The sequence below is a fragment of the Danio rerio genome, chromosome 18, assembly GCF_052040795.2.
Source record: "Danio rerio strain M-AB ecotype USA chromosome 18, GRCz13ab, whole genome shotgun sequence".
Taxonomy (NCBI): domain Eukaryota; kingdom Metazoa; phylum Chordata; class Actinopteri; order Cypriniformes; family Danionidae; genus Danio; species Danio rerio.
In genome coordinates, this window is record NC_141038.1 from 50,371,289 (window position 1) to 50,389,309 (window position 18,021).

At 39.1% G+C, this 18,021-nt stretch overlaps 1 protein-coding gene across 1 annotated transcript in view; it reads right to left on the reverse strand.

Moving 5' to 3' along the window:
• Positions 1–908: 908 nt before the first annotated feature.
• Positions 909–18,021, reverse strand: part of clmpb (CXADR like membrane protein b) — a 155,284-nt gene continuing 138,171 nt past the window's right edge. Inside the window, exons 6-7 of the mRNA XM_087293595.1 lie at positions 16,281–16,422; positions 909–10,935 (exon numbers count right to left, since the gene is read on the reverse strand). Coding sequence (XP_087149721.1) covers positions 10,596–10,935; positions 16,281–16,422 — 482 coding nt within the window. The 3' untranslated portion in view covers positions 909–10,595. The remainder of the gene's footprint in view (positions 10,936–16,280; positions 16,423–18,021) is intronic.

An 18,021-nucleotide genomic window follows, 5' to 3' on the forward strand; every position in this document is an offset into this window, starting at 1 on the left:
CAAGTCATATCTCTGTCCCAGAAACCTCAGTCCCAAAGGAGAGGGTTTTTTTCTGTTGCAGGGGACATTGTAAATACCCAGAGATACCAGCTTTTACCAGATTATAGTTATAAGATAATTTTCCTTAAAGCCCATCTCTATCTAAGTGAGTGAGTGAGTGATTAAATGTTGAATGAGATGAGTTTTCAACAATACTAAATTGAAACTTTATTTTTTTACATGGTTTAATGATTTTTTGTTATTAAAATTGAAGTTCCTGTTTCAAAGCTTACAGATAGATGGCTAATTTGTATGTCATTGACACTTTTGGCACTTTTTTGGAGTATTTTCATAAGTTTTGTTTTTCCTGTAAATGATTCAATAAATACCGTACCGTGACATTCATACCGAGGTATTACCGTACCGTGAAATTCTGATACCGTTACATCCCTAGTTGCAACTGAAATCTGCAGGAAGGTGGCTCTAAAGGAACATGGTTGGCCACCCCGGTCCTAAATTTTCAGTTGCATTGGTTGCAGAGTAAAAAAAAAACTGCTCTAAATTCTTAGCTGATGTATATAAAAAGTCCACATCAAAATGGTGGAAAGTCACAACAACAATGCAAATGTCATCTTCATTTACTATAAATGATAATTTGCAGAATCGAGGATGCGTGAAACTGGAGTGAGGGAACATTATCATTGTCTAATGACATCGCTTGTTTCACTCATTTCACTGTGTCTACATGATAGCTCAGATCAAATTAAAATATTTCTGTGTAATAGTAGAATCGTGCCTCTTTTGTGTGTGGCGTAATTGTTTCTGAATAATTTTCTTGATGTTTGTCTCACCATAAAGCCAAACTCCATCACAAATGTTCCTTCTCTGTCCGCGCTTTGCTCCAACCAAATAACGGGCTGCCAAATAGCTTGTCATTGAATATTTTATTTGCAAATGAAGTATTAATAACTCAGAGTCCGTAAAAATATACAATTTTTTACTTGTAGAGGGACATATTTACAAGAATGGATCATCTTCGAAATGAACAAACCAGTTTACAAAACTCAAAGTGTGTGCAACAGCAAAACAAAACCATGAGTAACTTTCTTTCAGTCTCGCACTTTTAGGAAAATTCAGCCCTAAGTTCGCACATTCACAGGCAAAAAATGAAAAAATCCTCAAGATGGCAGAGGAAAGCACAGTTAATGTTAATAAAAAAAATCAACGTGAACCAAAAAAAAGACAAACTTTCAGAGAAGAGGGTGATAATAATATTTACATTTACATATTCAGCCGAATACAGGTATGAACACAGAAGCAAAGCATTCCCAATATCTGACCTGTAGGCCATAACATGCAATTCCTTTGCTTTTCCAATGGAAAATAATTCCCTTTTACACCCCTCAAAGTAACGCATACTGCTACAGTTTCCAAGAGGAGCCGAAGGAGCGATTTCAGACATCCAAAATGACTTTAATATCCATGTTGGGTAACAACGATCGGTTAAAAGGCTACATAGACAGTCAAGTACGTCTTTAAAATAGGAGTGTTGTCTCAAAAAACACACTATAGATGGGCCTTAACTGTTTCTCCAGCCGAAACGTTCAAAGCTGAATGTCCTCATGCATTGTGAGCACCACTTAGAATGCATTGGTGGCTCTATGGAAGAGTGAACACTGATGGTTTCTAAATGTCAGATCTTTAACAGTGTTGAAATAAAAGCCACCAAAGATTAATCGTCGGAGGAAATAGACAGATTGTTTTTGTTCGGAGGAAACGCGAGAGAGGCTCATAAAAATGTAAAAATGGTCCCTATGTATGACTGGATTGGCTAGAATGGTGTTCTCATTAGTATAGAGGCCAATCTTAGCTAGTTTTGGTGCTGTGATGTCCCAAAGAACTAATAAATCCAAAATAATCAATGGCTCTGTTCCAAAACCATCAGAGCTGCCTAAATAGGCAGCATTTTAAAGAATTTTCAAAAGAATGCAGCGTCACCTGAATCAATAAAGAGCAATGCACTGTTGCACTGTAATTTACCTAATTTAAAAATCCATCCAGGATGGCTTTAGATTGCTGTGTTTATTGATTATTCAAATTCAAATGATTTAACATTTGTGTTATGCATTATTAGGCCTACTTTAATTCGAATTATTAGATAAGAATCAACTTATACTGTATCTTAGTAACATGCTTGTAAAAAATCTGAGTTTGTCATTAGCATGCTGTGAAGTTAGCAGTACATCATAAGTTGCCTTTTCAGTTTAAATGCTGGTGTCAAGTAGGCAGTGGAGATGAAGGCAGTATTCCATGTATAGTTTTTATTTGTAAGTTCGTTAAAAAATTCCACCCAATAGGGTAGAGAGAGAGCAAAACAATACAACTTAAAAATCCAATACCTAAATTCATTAGGTAAAACAATGGGGCTATCTAATTCTGCTCCGAGAGGGTCACTGTCCTGCAAAGTTTAGATCCAAGTAGCTCCGACACACTTGGCTAGGATATTCTGGTAAAGTGGTGGTCAGCTCTGGTCCTGGAGGGCCACTATAATCCCAAAACACACAGAAAGTCTTCAGGAATATCGACAGGTGAGAGTTTAATTATAGTACGACAAAGTTGATTTGGACATCCTTGAGTTGTACTTGACCCATTTCAAGTGGGATTTAACCTGAGAATTTGTGGGTCAAGGGAGGAGGGAACACTAACACTAACGACTGTCCTTAGTGCACCTCATGAGATCAGTGGAGTTTACTCGAACAGCTCTCACGAGTTGACCTCCATTACACTCACCCCATAAACCTCTCTCCAATCAGGGTCTCGGCACCAATTTAACCCCTTTGGACTTACTTGACCCACTGTGGAGCAGGAACCGTTTTTTTTTGGAATAGGAAAGAGGTGCACTAACAAGGAAACTGAAGACCACAGCCTTTAGTACCTGTCAATATTTAACCACTCTTTTCCATCTCCCAGCACCAATTTACCCCTTCCGGATCTACTCGACCCACTCTGAGCAGGAACAAGTGATTTTGGAATAGGAAGCAGGTGGACCAACAAGGAAACTTAAGACCACAGTCTTTAGTGCAAGGGTGGGCAAACTCCGTCCTGGAAGGCCGGTTTCCTGCAGAGTTTAGCTACAATACTAACACCTGAACATGCTAATCAGTGTCTTCAAGATCACTTGAAATCTATAAGCAGGTGTGTGTGATTACAGTTGGAGCTAAACTGTGCAGGACACCGGCCCTCCAGGACCGAGTTTGCCAACCCCTGCTTTAGTGCCTTTCATTACCTCAATCCCATTAGGGTCACGGCACCAATTTAACCCCTCTGAATATACTTGACCCACTCTAAATAGGAACCAGTGATTTCGGAATAGGAAGCGTGTGGACTAACAAGGAAACTTAAGACCACAGCGTTTAGTGCCTGTCATTATTTAACTGCTCCCTTCTTTGCCCCTTCCCAAACATCACTCCCATCAGGGTCACGGCACCAGTTTAACCCCTCCGGATCTACTTGACCCACTCTGAGCAGGAACCAGTGATTTTGGAATAGGAAGTCGGTGGACTAACAAGGAAACTGAAAACCATAGCCTTTAGTGCCTGCCATTACCTCACTTCCATCAGGGTTATGGCACCAATTTAACCCCTCTGAATCTACTTGACCCACTCTGAGCAGGAACAAATGATTTCGGAATAGGAAGCGAGTGGACTAACAAGGAAACTAAAGACCACAGCCTTTAGTGCCTGTCATTATTTAACCGCACCCTTCCATCCCCCTTCCCAAACCTCACTCCCATCAGGATCACGGCACCAATCCAACCCCTTCGGATCTACTTGCCCCTTTCTGAGCAGGAACCAGTGATTTCAGAATAGGAAGCGGCTGCACTAACAAGGAAACTGAAGACCACAGCTTTTGGTTCCAATCCAACTCCTCTGGTTCTACTCGTAATAGGAATAGGATGTACTTAAAAAGATTCTAAAGATGATTGTGCTTTAGATGGGATCCACATCGGGTGAAATCACATACTGGTGGATCTTTTTAAACTAAAAATCACATTTGAGATTGGTCCCTACAGTTGAAATGGACATATTTGTGGTCCCAATCAGCTGAAAAGGCATTGGTTCAACCTTGAAAATATTGCTTACTTAAAACTCAGCACTTAGTAACACTGCTTGTAAAATTGCAAGTTCTGGAAGTAAAACTTTTTTGAAACTTCTAAACTGTTATAGACATACATGAGTCCCACTTCCAAGGTTGTTTCAAGAGTTCACACTTAGCTGATGATTGATAGTAAAAGCTAGTTTGGCATGCTGTCCCGGGAGAGAGCCCTGAGCTTATAAGATCCTTGAGCCCTGGGCTCCCTCCCGTTGCAAGGCGAGAGGGGAGTTTGAGCTCAGGTAGATCTCGATGACTCCCCTTCTTGCTTGTTGTAGCTAAGTGTCAGATATGTATACTGAAAGGTGTACTCAGAGGTTAGTTAATGTGTTTTGATTAATTATTTAGAGTGCTTGTTTTTGAACTGTGGGAGGAAACCGGAGGACCCGGGGAAAACCCACGCGACCACGGGGAGAACAAGCAAACTCCACACAGAAATGCCGTCTGGTTTGGAAAGGAATTAAACCAGGGGCATTCTTGCTGTGAGGCAACCGCGCTAATCGCTGGCCACCGTGACGCCCGTTTGAAAGGAGGGAAAGTAGGGTTGACGAAGATATTGAGATGAGAAAAGTCTGGTTATTTATAGTGAGTTAAGGATCATCTGATAGGATAATCAGTCATTAGCTAAAGTTGGAACAGCTGCGAATAATCATAAGCACGTGATCCTCTCGAAATTTGTTTATGAATAAACTTCACATAATAATATACAGTAATCAACATTTTAAGTGTTCAAAAAGTATTCCAAAACTGTCCAAAGACAAGAACTGGTGTTGTTCAATAGTTTTAGGATAAATTTGATAAAGGGTTTTAATCCACTTCAAATGTTGATAACTATGCTTTCATGAAAGCTATCAGCCCACATTCGTTTTTTTTTATTTTAACAGACCAGAAATTCTGATGAAAACTACATCTTACCACTTTTAAAAACATTTTTTAAATCAAGTTGAATAAAATAACTCAAGAACCAAGTTGGATGCTAACTTTTGAGTTAGCAACCTATATAGGAAGTAGACATCAAGGCAGCTCACTAGGATTTGGAACAGAGCAAATGTTTCAACACTAAAATGGGAAGAGTTACTGCCTATACAAAACGTGCCCAACTGGATGGGTTACATCTTAATCTCAGTTTGGAGGCAAGTGTAGTGAAGGGTTTGGACCCACAGAACTCTGCCTGTGTTCTCCTTACAATTCCCATCATTCACTCCCCACTCGTCGTGACAGCCCATCCATCACACTTACTGACAACACTTCACCCAACAACAACGCCTACACTGCCTTGTGGAGAATGTGGCTCTGGAGAGCGCCTCTCAAGTGTGCTTCTATTTATAAGGTCGTGTTAGACTGTGTACACTTGGGAAGAAGCGTATCGGTGTGTATCAAACACAATTGTTGGAGGAAGGTAACAGGAAGGCGGTGAATTGGCATAGGCAGCGCTCGGCTACATTACAGACTCAATCACAACTGCAACCCGATAAGAATGACGAACAAGGTTATTCTATATTGGCACGACATGAAGGGCGAAGCGTTGGGTAATTGAGTCATATACTTGCTTCCTTGCATCTTATGGCTTGTCCTCTCTTAAATAATTTCTTAAGGTCCATCAATGGCAGATATACAAGTAGCCATTAAGAAGGAAATGATTTTACTTATTAAAGGGAGCTTAGCGGGTCAGGGGCTACAGTGACCAATTATTACTCTCAGAAAATGCATAATACCTCATCTACATCTTTATTATGGCCTATAACCCCAATCTCAACCGATAACTTAAAGGATATTGTGTGCGTATATTTATCTGTATGTACAATATAAAACAGCATCATGACTACAGAGTGTACATTGTTTTGTGTGGCTGCGTTTGACCTGCCTCTTTGTGCCAGAAAGCTCTGCCTCCGCTGACGGGGGCCGTTTTACACATGACTTCCCTTTTTTTTTTTTCGTCTGGTACACTGCGAAGAACCAAGGACAAAAGCAATCTCGGGGGAAGAATTCACTGTGAAGGCACACAAAACAGGCAACTTGTCCATTTCGAATTTCACAAATGCACCAAGCAAGGTCTTCCCAGGGGCTTTGAGACACCGCTAATGGAGAGGGTTTTGACAGCACTTGCTGGAGGAAGCTGCGGGGCGGCTGGCACAAAAAGGCAGCCATCTTGAGACAGCCTGTTGTTAGAGGGTCCTAGGAGAGTCCTCGGACGGTACCGTGGTGCATACATGAACTCAAATGGGAGTACGGCAAATCCGCACACGCATATTTCACTCGCGCTCTGTACAGAAGTCCCTGTTATAGCATTCCCTTTCGTTTACTTGTCCACAGTACTGTGAGATTATATTTGAAAGTTACTTGTGCATCATATGCTATTACGTAGTACCACTGGGTATCGTAGAAAAGAAGGAAAACAATAAAATAAAACCAACTACCGTTGACATACACATTCATAGTATTTGTGACAGATTTTGGCTTTAGTATCATTGGAAATACAGCTGTAATAAATATACCATGGTCGGTATGTAATACAAACTGAAACTGTCCATAAAGCGTTGAGGACGACATCTGAAACCAAACCGCAGACTTTCTGTCGAGGATGTAACACTCCCTGTATATACACAGAACTCACTGCAACAATTCATGTTCGTTGACACACTGGGAGAATTCACCAAGAATCAGTTGCATTCACCGATGGTGTTGTTTATTTCCATAGGTCACATTGGATTCGGTGGAATTATGCAAATCAGATTATAGTTTTGCATGAAACAATTACACTGAAAGATTTGCACTAATATACTGGGAAATTCAAAGCACCTGAAACAGCAATAACAGTGTGTTCACACTTAAAGTTCATTTCTCTTGGTTCATTTGGGGTGCTTTCACACTTGGTTCAATTGCCTGGACCGTACCCAAGTTCAATTGTCCCCCCTTGCCACCTTTCCGTTTGGTTTGTGTTCACACTGTCTTTTTTCCTTCTGACTCCCGGTACGCTTGCATCATCGAGCTGCTGTTTTGTTTACGGCTGTTGCTAGGTGACTGTCACGAAAGCAAATCGCCGAAATGGAAAGACGTCCCCACATCGCAACTATTCTGCTTTTACTTTTTTGGATTTGGACATATAGAAAGCGACTCGTTTCCACATTCAGAACATCACACAGTGTCTGCAGAAGCTGTTTTTAGAGGAGTCAAGAAATTATCACTGTGTTTGTTCCGCTTGTCACTAAGGTAAGACACACACACACACACACATATAGTTGAAGTCAGAATTATTAGCCCCCCTGAATTATTGGCGCCCCTGTTTATTTTTTTCCCAATTTTTGTTCTGTTCTGGGAAGATTGTTTCAGCACATTTCTAAGCATAATAGTTTTAAAAACTTATTTCTAATAACGGATTTATTTTATCTTTACCATGATGACAGTAAATAATAATTTACTAGATATTTTTCAAGACTCTTATATAAAGCTTAAAGTGATATTAAAAGGCTTAACTCATAATTTCTAGGGTAATTAGGCAAGTTATTGTATAACGAATGTTTGTTCTGTAGACTATCGAAAAAAATAGCTTAAAGGGGCTAATAATTTTGTCCCAAAAATGTTTTTTTTTTAAATTAATAACTGCTTTTATTCTAGCCGAAATAAAACAAATAAGACTTTCTCCAGAAGAAAAAATATTATCAGACATACTGTGAAAAATTTCATTGCTCTGTTAAAAATAATTTGGGAAATATATATAAAAAAGAAAATCAAAATCAAAAGGGGGATTATAATTCTGACTTCAACTGTATATGAATGTTATGAAAATGATTTGTTTGTTGTACAGTTGCCGGTTCACTTCCGTTATTTGGTACGATTGCATTCACATCAGAAGTGAACCGTACCAGAGTTCGCATGAACCGTACCCCAGACTGCCTCTTTCTTTTCTGCCTAAGTTCAGAAGACACGTTAACATTAGCTAAATGTACAGTACTATGATTTCAAACGGACCCGGGTGCAGAACAAAAGTGCTAGTGTGAAAGCATCCTTGGTCTAGAAAATATTACATTTGGTCCTGGTTTACTTGTTGAGTGTACTGTTCTTTTTAAAGACTAAACTTAATGAACATCTAAAGTAATGCTGTGGCTTAACAAGCTTGTTGTATGCGAATACATTTGATAATAGTAACTAACAAGGAGCTTATAAAATTTGTAAAGCAGTCAAAATATTGCAAGGAAAGTATCCGGTGCCTAGACTGCAGCTCTGCACAAGAAATTTGGCCAGAGGGGAAATGGTCGTGCCCAACTGAGCCTGGTTTCTCTCTAGATTTTTTTCCCTTCACTTTTGTGAATTAGTGAGGTTATGTTCCTCAGCACTGGCATGCTTGGTTTGGGACTTGTGGAGCTGGACACCGATGGATTTTCTCTAGTGTTTGGACTTTCAGCAGTGAAATTTAAACCACACTGAACTGAACTAAACTGAACTCTGTAAACTGGACTGACGCAGTTTCACTTTACTAGAACTTCTATGTTAAGCTGCTTTGACACAATGTACATCGTAAAAGAGCTATAGAAAGAAACATGAATTGAATATTCCTTGAAAGGAAAGTATTGCTCAAAGTAATGTGCTTCTGACACCTGTGTTAACAGTAATAGATTCCATTAAAACTATGTCGAGAAAACCAGGTATGCTGGAGAATGCTCACTTTTTGTGATGACATCGTTTGACATCCTGTTTATGGTTTGTTTGAATGCAGTGATTTGTTTGTGGTCCATATTGAGTTCCTATTTCAGATGAACCTCACCAGTGTTTATTCTGAAGTAGATTTGTGGGCTTGGTCTATTGTTTGGTGAGCACCACTGTTTAAATGGCAGCATTCATACTCATTCAATTGAACAGAACTGACTGAACAACGGCACCAAAATTTAAACCAAGCTGCCAAGTGTGAACACTCCAAAATGCACTTCAGAGCACATTGAAATATGCAGTTGAATTATTAGAATTATTAGCCCCCATTTATTAAGTTTTTTTTTCAACACATATCTAAACACAATAGTTTTAAAAACTCATCTCTAATAACTGATTTATTTATCTTTGCCATGATGACAGTAAATAATATTTGACTAGATCTTTTTCAAGACACTTCTATACAGCTTAAAGTGACATTTAAAGGCTTAACTAGGTTAATTAGGTTAACTAGGCAGGTTAGGGTAATTAGGCAAGTTATTATATAATGATGGTTTGTTCTGTCGACTGTCTAAAAAAATAGCTAGGGGCTAAAAATTTTGTCCTTAAAATGTAGATTAAAAAATTTAAAACTGCTTCTGTTCTAGCCAAAATAAAACAAATAAGACTTTCTCCAGAAGAAAAAACATTATCAGACATACTGTGAAAATTTCCTTGCCCTGTTAAACATCATTTGGGAAATATTTTAAAAAGAAGAAAATAATAAAAAATAAAAGGGGGCTAATAATTCTGACTTCAACTGTACAATAAGTCCTCCATCATTTGATGGAAAATTTCTTATGCGATGTTTCTTTTACTGTCCACTTATCGTGGGCGATAAAAGCAAACCACTGTGGCAGGCAGTGGCATTGATTTTTAATTAAAAGGTACAATAATTACCCTTATTTACAAATGAAAAAAGGGAGTTTGTGCAAAAACGAATGACAAGGATACCAATTAAACTGTATTACATGTAGTGTTTGACCAACAGAGCAATCATTCAGTGAATTCGCCCAACAGTGTGTTATATGACAACTCAACTATTAAAATCTTTCTGTGCTGCAACATCAAAGACACGTCAACCGCATGCTGGAAAGTCCATCGGGAGCCATTCATTTCAAAGTTTCCTTATTCGTGGTTTGTTAAGAAAGGCAATTAATATTGCCTTTGGGTTTTGGTGTATGAAGCATGTTCAGTGCTTTCACTGGTTTCCGGGGAAAAAATGCGAATGAGACGGGCTGTTCGTTTTTCCAGAGCCATCAACAGCAGGTTTTTAGATAATACCCTTCATTTCTCTTCGGTTGGTCGGTCCTTCCCTCGCCATCATGTTTCATAAACTCAGCCTGTCCTTGGTCCTTTAGCCTCTCTGATTCAATAAATAAATAAACTGCACTTGGGGAAATCTTTCCACCCCACCGCCCACAAAGCCTTCAAGTGTTCAAAAAAAGAGAAAGAAAAACAAAAAATAGGGGAAAAAAACACAAGGAGACCGAACCAAAGAATGAGAATGAAACATTCTTTAGCTCCTCTCTCCTCTTCAGCTTTATTTTTTGACCTTATAATACTTCAGAAGGGGGCAAGCACTTTGTAATTTCCCTTGTAAATACGGTATGCATTCAACATTTTTATATAAGTGATTTTATTAATTATGCTTTTACTTTATAGTGTTTTGTGTGTGTGTGTGTGTGTGTATTTGTTTTCCAATTGTAGTTGCATCTTTTGGAAGAGTCATTGTGTGTGTCTTGTACAGAAGCCCGCATCAGGCTGCGTTTCTTTACTCTCTACACTGTCTGAAAGGCCTTGCTTTGAGCAGGAACCATGACTCCCGGCGGGACACCTATGACCACCGGAGGAACAGGAGGTCTAAATTTTGGGGTGACGGGTGGTTCTGGGGTTTTGGGCACGACCTGTGTGTAGGCCGGGGGTGATTGTGGGAAGCCGTGGGGCTGTCCGTTCTCCTTGAGGGCGGCGACAGCGGGTGGCCGTGGTCTTTGGCCTCGGGGGACGCTGTTGTGCACCATGGACTGTGTTGAAGAAGCACCGGAGCGCGAGCTGCCAGAGCGAGATGATGACAAGGAGTTCGGTTTCACCAACTTGGCTTTAGGGGCTTCTGCATCCTCCCTACAGAAAGAAAGGAAAAGGAGTTGGTTTACTCTCAGATAGACAGACCTCAGACTGAGGGGTGAAGGTCTGGGTATGTTGGCTGCTTTAAATTGTCAAAGACTACCCACAATAATAAAATCGTTTACATTTCAGTAAACCAGGGGCATAGATTTAGGGTGGATGGAGGTGATTTAATCCATTTAAAATAAATAAATAAATAAAAATTGCACAGGCAACATTAACCTAGACCATAGAGAGCTAGACACACTGAAAGGGTTAAATTATGTTCTCTTCTTGAGTCCTCCCGCCCCCAAAACGCATATATGGGCATTTTGATTGGCTGTGCCTTTCCCTGCTATCATGTGAGAGGCTGTGGCTGCTCTCAGATACAAGCAGCGCCAAATGCAGTTAGAGTGTTTTCATCCCTTGCTGACTATGGTGTGTTGGGTGACACACAAGTAAGGAAGACTGCAGCAAAAAAGGTGGACATAAGGTCTTATTTTTTTGACGAAAGTTAAAGTCACATACCGTAAATGCAAGTTCACTACTGAATGAGTCTATCAAGATAATGCTGTTAATGTCGCAGTCTATCAGAAATAATATGCCCTGAAAACTAACTGCAGAATAAACAGCTAACGTTAAAGTAACGTATATGATCCCGGTCAGTTCTCCTAATCTCTCAGAGTAGTTAGCATGTCCAATTTCAGTTGAAACAATTTGTCAGAAAAAATAGAGCCTGTGTATAGGCATAATACTGATAAATGAGACATGTTATATTTGTACTATATTTAAACTCTCTTCTTCATCAGTTAAATCTTTATCATTAATAAACTTTTTTTTTTTAACATTACCCCATCAGACCTGTAGCCACCTTATTAAAAGGCGTGACTTTTGTTTCTGAAAAACTGAACCTTTTTGCAGTTATTTGTCTCATTTTCTATTTAATTATGAGGTATAAATATTGCATTTTAGTGACGTTTAAATAACTATTTTTTGCTGGATTATCTTGGCGGATGGTTATCACAACCACACTTTTTGATGTACCAAAAAATATTTCCAACTTTTTTGTCAAATTGCTTACTATAATATTTTTAAATGTTAATTTAATATAATAATAATAAAAACCCGCTATTAAAAAACACGACTGAATGTTTTGAATGGAAAGCTGTAATGTAGCCATGGCGGGATTAATTTTGGCGTGGCGCCCTGCCATGGAAGAATGAATGTAGTGGAAACCATGAAAATAATAATAATAATATTAATAATAATAATAATAATAATAATAATAATACAATTTTTGGTCTTTCGAACCACCCGATTCTCTAAAATCGGGCCTAAAACTCAATAGTCACTTAATTTAATTTGCACGAAAAGAGGATTAATTATTAATATATTTTAATAGCAGTATATATATATATATATATATATATATATATATATATATATATATATATATATATATATATATATATATATATATATATATATATATATATATATATGTGTGTATTTAATTCACTTGTCCCCACCAAGGTCAAGTGCAAACTTAAGTTAAAGTAATGAGGTATTTATTAAAATCTTTACCTTCAGAATTCAGAACTCTTTCCATTTGAGTAGAATTAACTTTCAGCCAATTTTGAGTTAACTACACTCATTTCATTCGATGAAGTTGACTGTTGGGTTTTACAGTGTGCAAGAAAGTTCAGTCACATTCGTATAAATGAAATCAAGATGAATTTGTGCTTCTGGCTACACATTTGCAATTAAAGATGAATGGAGAGACCTACTGTGATGCGACAGTCACAGTGTGCACAGGAATGGCCCCGTGTAGAGCTTAACTATGTTTGCGTGTGTGTGTGCATAATTCAGTGATACAGCCGTAGTTTGTGGCTGCATTATTCATGTGAGCACAAACAACAAAGTTCTGTCACCATACAGTAAGCCTAAATAACAGCTGTGTGATGTATTATGAAGACTGTCCTGAAGGCAGTATAGTGTGTCCCAATTCGTATACTTATCCTATACTTATGAATTTTTTGGTGAAGAAAAAGTAGATACTTTAAAGTGTGTAACAGGAGAGAATGCAAAATTTGGGACACACTAATTGGCCCTTCGCTAAGCCACACCCAAAAACCGCCAGACACCAATCGTGGCTTAGCAACTGTAGCTAGGTGCAGGAACTCTGTCAAGCTTTCGAGCGAGGGAAACAAGCCAAAGCGCTGTGCATATGGATTGTGCAAATCTGATATCCTTAAAGTTTAGACAGGGTGGTGGGTTTTTTCCCTTTTCAAAACCTAAAACCCAAGGGGAGAAATGCCAGCGTGGATCAAGCTCTGTGAGGGGCGCTAAAAGAGCGGGGTTAAGTTGGTTTTGTTTTGATTTTCCTGACACAGTCATAGACGGCAATAACTCACAAACCTCTTACCCTAAAAAGATCTAAACTGTGTTTCCTACAAAAATTGAACGAGCAGGTTATGTTTCACAGCTGTCTTTTTCTATTTGGTGATCGATAATATAAGCACTGCTCCGTTTAAGCTCTCGCCATAGTAGTCATACTAAAAGCAGTCTTATTTCCATCTGTTTCAAGCTACGGATATTTGAAATGACATATCAACAGAACAAAACCAAGATATGATCACAATCTAAGCACTTGCCATCAATATACTTCACCCGCAGCTCTTTTTCAGTCATTTATATCCCTCATGTCCATGTCACATGCTACAATTCACTGAAGTTTTCATCGGTCTTTTGGGGATTTAGGGTGCTTTCACACCTAGACTTTTGTTTGGGAACCTGTCTCGTTCACCCAGTTAGCGCGGTTAGTTTGGCATATGTGAATCCAGCAATCACGCTCGGATCCGCGCCAAAACAATCAATCCGAGATCGCCTGAATGAGGTGGTCTTGAAACAAACTCTGGAGCGGATCGATTGTAGTGAGAAAGCGATACGATCAGAGCCCGGCTATATCACAGTGTTCTATGGATACAGTATGTAATAGGCATACGGCTATATGAAGAGAGAATTATTAGTAGGGCGGGAGGTCATTCCAGACATCCCAAGTCTCCCGGAAGTCTCCCGCAAATGCACAGAGATACGAATGGAAGCGCAATGGGTGCGCAAACGAATGGTAATCTCGCGCAAATTGCTCGTCTCCCTCCCGATCCTCAAATATGTCGCACACCTTTCTCACTCCTCTGCACCGCATCCCTCCTCGCTCTTCAGACACGTCGCACGCACCCTGTCAAATACCATTTCGGGTTGTTCAAATTGCTAATTGCTGGTCCACAAAGCGAAACCTATGCTTATTGGTTGAGAGAGAGCGAGTTTGAACCAATCTGGGCATGGAGGAGGGACAATTGATCAATGCATCATGTCTGGTTTGTAACGAGACACAAGCCACGAGCTTTCCTTTGTCAAAATGTGAGGACGTAACCACACTTCATCACGTCCGTGAATGTAATGTTTTACAGCGATGGAAAGCTGAGACTCTCTTCTTTATGCCAATCTTTGAATTGTAGGGATCGGGTCGTCAGCGGATCAAAAGTTATTAAACATTTAAGAACAATACTTATTTTAATTTTAATAAATACTTACTTTATTTCATTGTTTCGGTCTTTAAGGGTTAACACACATAGTAACCATTGATATATGGCTGAATAATAAGACATTTAAATGTTGATTTCAATAATTTATTAATAATTTACTAACTCATTCTGAATGATCCTAAAAACCCTCATCTACTCTTAAATAAAACTGGTTTTTAAAAAATGCAATACTTAATTTAGTAATGAAAATAAATCATTAACAAAGCATGAAAATACAATTATTAAGCACATTTTAAGTATGTTTGTAAGTCAAGAATACAGCATTTGTAGCTGCAGTTATAAACTGCTTACTAACGCTTATTAATGTAGAGTTAATGCTTAACAGATAATAAATTCACAATTTGCTATTGCTAAATAAAGGATTTATAGTGTGTAGTTACTATAAAGTGTTACCGTTATGGTAATGATTAGATTATTTGTAAATGTCACCTCTCCTGCTGTGCATGAACTAAGCTGTTGAATGGTCAGCGTATGAGGTGGCTAGGCTAACGTTACCTTCAGTTTTGATTAAATTATTTTCTAATTGGTTGCCTTTTATGCAACCCAGGCTCATTCTGAAAACGTAGTCCAGCGGACGTTTCTGGAGACTGCAAAATACATCCCGGGAGGTACATATTTGTGCAGTTTTTGTTTTCGCGAATCCGCGAGAGGCCGCTGTGTGCGCTTTTTCGTATCTCGAACGTCTCTCGCGAGGGCCGTTCGCGCCCGCGCTGTTCTCGCATCAACCCACCAGAGGCCGCTGTCTGACTGAATGAATGATTGACTGTGCGACCGGCCAATCGGCTGACCCACCCTCCTCCTTCCCTGAACCCAACCAGTTTTACCGATTGACCCACCCGCCCGATCACTTCCCTAAACCGGAGCAACAATTTAGAAAAGCCGTCTAGAAAAATAAAAGCCCTCTGTATTTTTTTTACAACGTTTTTGGATTTCACCACGTTTTCACCCCGTTATGAACTCGTTCGCTTTATTTTTTGGATTCTGTTTTTGTCTTACCTGGTTTCTGGAACCGCTCTTCCCCGGACGCCTTTGTCAACTCCTCCTCTGTGCATCTGAAGTCCGCCGACGCACACGATGAGCTGACCGGAAAAACTGACTGCAGCGGAAAAGCCCTCCACACGTAGGTAAGCGATCAGCCGGCAAGCGCGAAAGGGAACGGCGTCACACAACCCCTTAGCGTTCTCTTAAAAAAAATAAAATGCAGCCATACGTTCCTCCCGGGACGTATTTTGCGGTCTCCAGAAACGTCCACGGGACTACGTTTTCAGAATGAGCCTGGGTTGCTTTTATGTCATGAATATACCCCTGTAATGCATACTGCAGTCCTTTTTTGTCTGGCTCTCTTGGATATCTCACCTGTTCGCCAAAAATAACTAACTATATCCCTGATAATGTCTGACACCAGCACATACATACTGTAATAGACGTGCCAGGCACGAAAGCTTGACAGCGAACAGTCACTAAAGAGGGCGGGGTTTAGCAAAGTTTCAATTCCTTATTAAAACTCGTTATGTTGCTTAGTTACGTCGCCGGTCAATCATCTCAACATTCCATCCATATTTAATTTCCTTCATTATTGTAGATTCAGAAGCAGGTTAATCTACCACTCACGAGTCTGTGATGCAGAGAAATCTCCTCAGGTCTTTGGTTAACTATGCATTCAGAATTGAATGTCCAAACTCGTCTTTATAGAAGTTCACATTGTTGTTGCAGATGAAATATAACAGAAAATGTGACTAATGAATTCAAAGTTTTGACCTGATCTCATTCGGCGTCTCTTCCTCCTCGTATTTCTTCTTCTCCTTCTTGCGGAAAACCAGCCAGATGATGAGAATGAGGAGCAGAACACCGAATGAGACGCCGACCACTGCGCCGGCCACCACTCCCATACCTCGCACATCTACACACACACGAGACAGAGAGAAAGAGACATTTTGATCATACTGTCACATCACATCTGTCACATTTGCCACATTCATATGTCCAAGTCTGCTCTGTTTTGTTTTCTGTTTCAATTTACCACAAAACAAATAACTATAAATACACTGCTATGGACAAATCTGAGACCACTTGAAATCTCTCAGTTTTTCTGGAGTTATGATTTATAGTTATGTGTTTCCAACGCTATCTCGTGGCAACTTTTTGATTTAGTGGCTAGTTCGTATGAATTTTTACAATCTCATCCGTACAATTTGAAGAGTTAAAACTTAGCTGATGACTGTTTCTAAAGTTTGTTTGGCATGCTGTCTCAGGAGAGACCCCTGAGCTCATAAGATCCTCGAGCTCGGGGCTCCCTCCCAATTGCAAGGCTAGAGGGGAGTTTGAGCTCAGGTAGATCTCGAGAACTCCCCTGCGATAGTGGCTAATGAACAGACAGTGATTGCTCTTAAGAGATAACTACTTACTTGGAGCATGTCTATAATGCCAATTTGGATTAGTCTATTAACTTAAGTTGCATGTTTTTGAACGGTGGGAAGAAACCAGGGGGCCCGGGGGAAACCCACGTGAGCATGGAGAGAACGTGTAAACTCCACACAGAAATGTCAACTGGCTTGGTAAAAAGTAGAATCAGTAATGTTCTTGCTGTGAGGCAACAGTGCTAAACCACTGGGCCACCGTGCCACCCATCTAGTAAAGGAGGAGGAGTAGGGGTGGAAGGGGGGATTCTTAAAAAAGAGGATGGCTGTTATATGGAACTTAGGGCTTAGGAATCGTCTGATTCATGAATTCATATAAAATAAATAATGCGGGACCGACTGCATGCAATCATAAGCACATGATCCTCTCGACAGTAGTTTATAAATAAACTTCACTTTGCAGCAATTTGCTCATACCCCAAAGACGGTTGGATTTGGGGGGTGGGTGGGGTGCCACGTACATTTTCATAAGACTGAACTCTGAAGACTGAATGTAAACTAGTTACTCTTTCTTGTGAGATCAGGCCGGTGTTTCAGTAAAAAGTTTTATATATTTGAGGGAAAAAAATGATATTCTGCAAACTAATGAAAATGTTGTCATTTAGCATTAAACGGAACACAATGCTATCAATGTTTTTAAATGGAATTAAAAAACAATATTATCTTATTTATATATAATTAAATATATTTTATGCATATATATTATATATACAGTGCTCAGCATAATTGAGAACAGCCCATTTTGAAAATATATTTATATTTTTATTAATTTCTTAGTCAATATAGGCAATGTATTTTAGTGCATTAAAAAAACAGATTTATTAAACAGATATATTTATTAAAATAATATTTTAGTCATCAAACATATTTAGAAATTGAAAAATAATACAATTAAATTCAAGCAAAATATGACAAAAAAATACAGCCTACAACATTTTTACAACATTTTTAATTATAATTTTATTATTTGTTTTGCTACTGTTGAATTTTCCTCTTTTTTTAAAAGTTTGTATTCAATATTTTTCTATACCATATATATTTGGCTGTACTAGTTTTTGAACCGTTATTGTAAGTTATTTTGA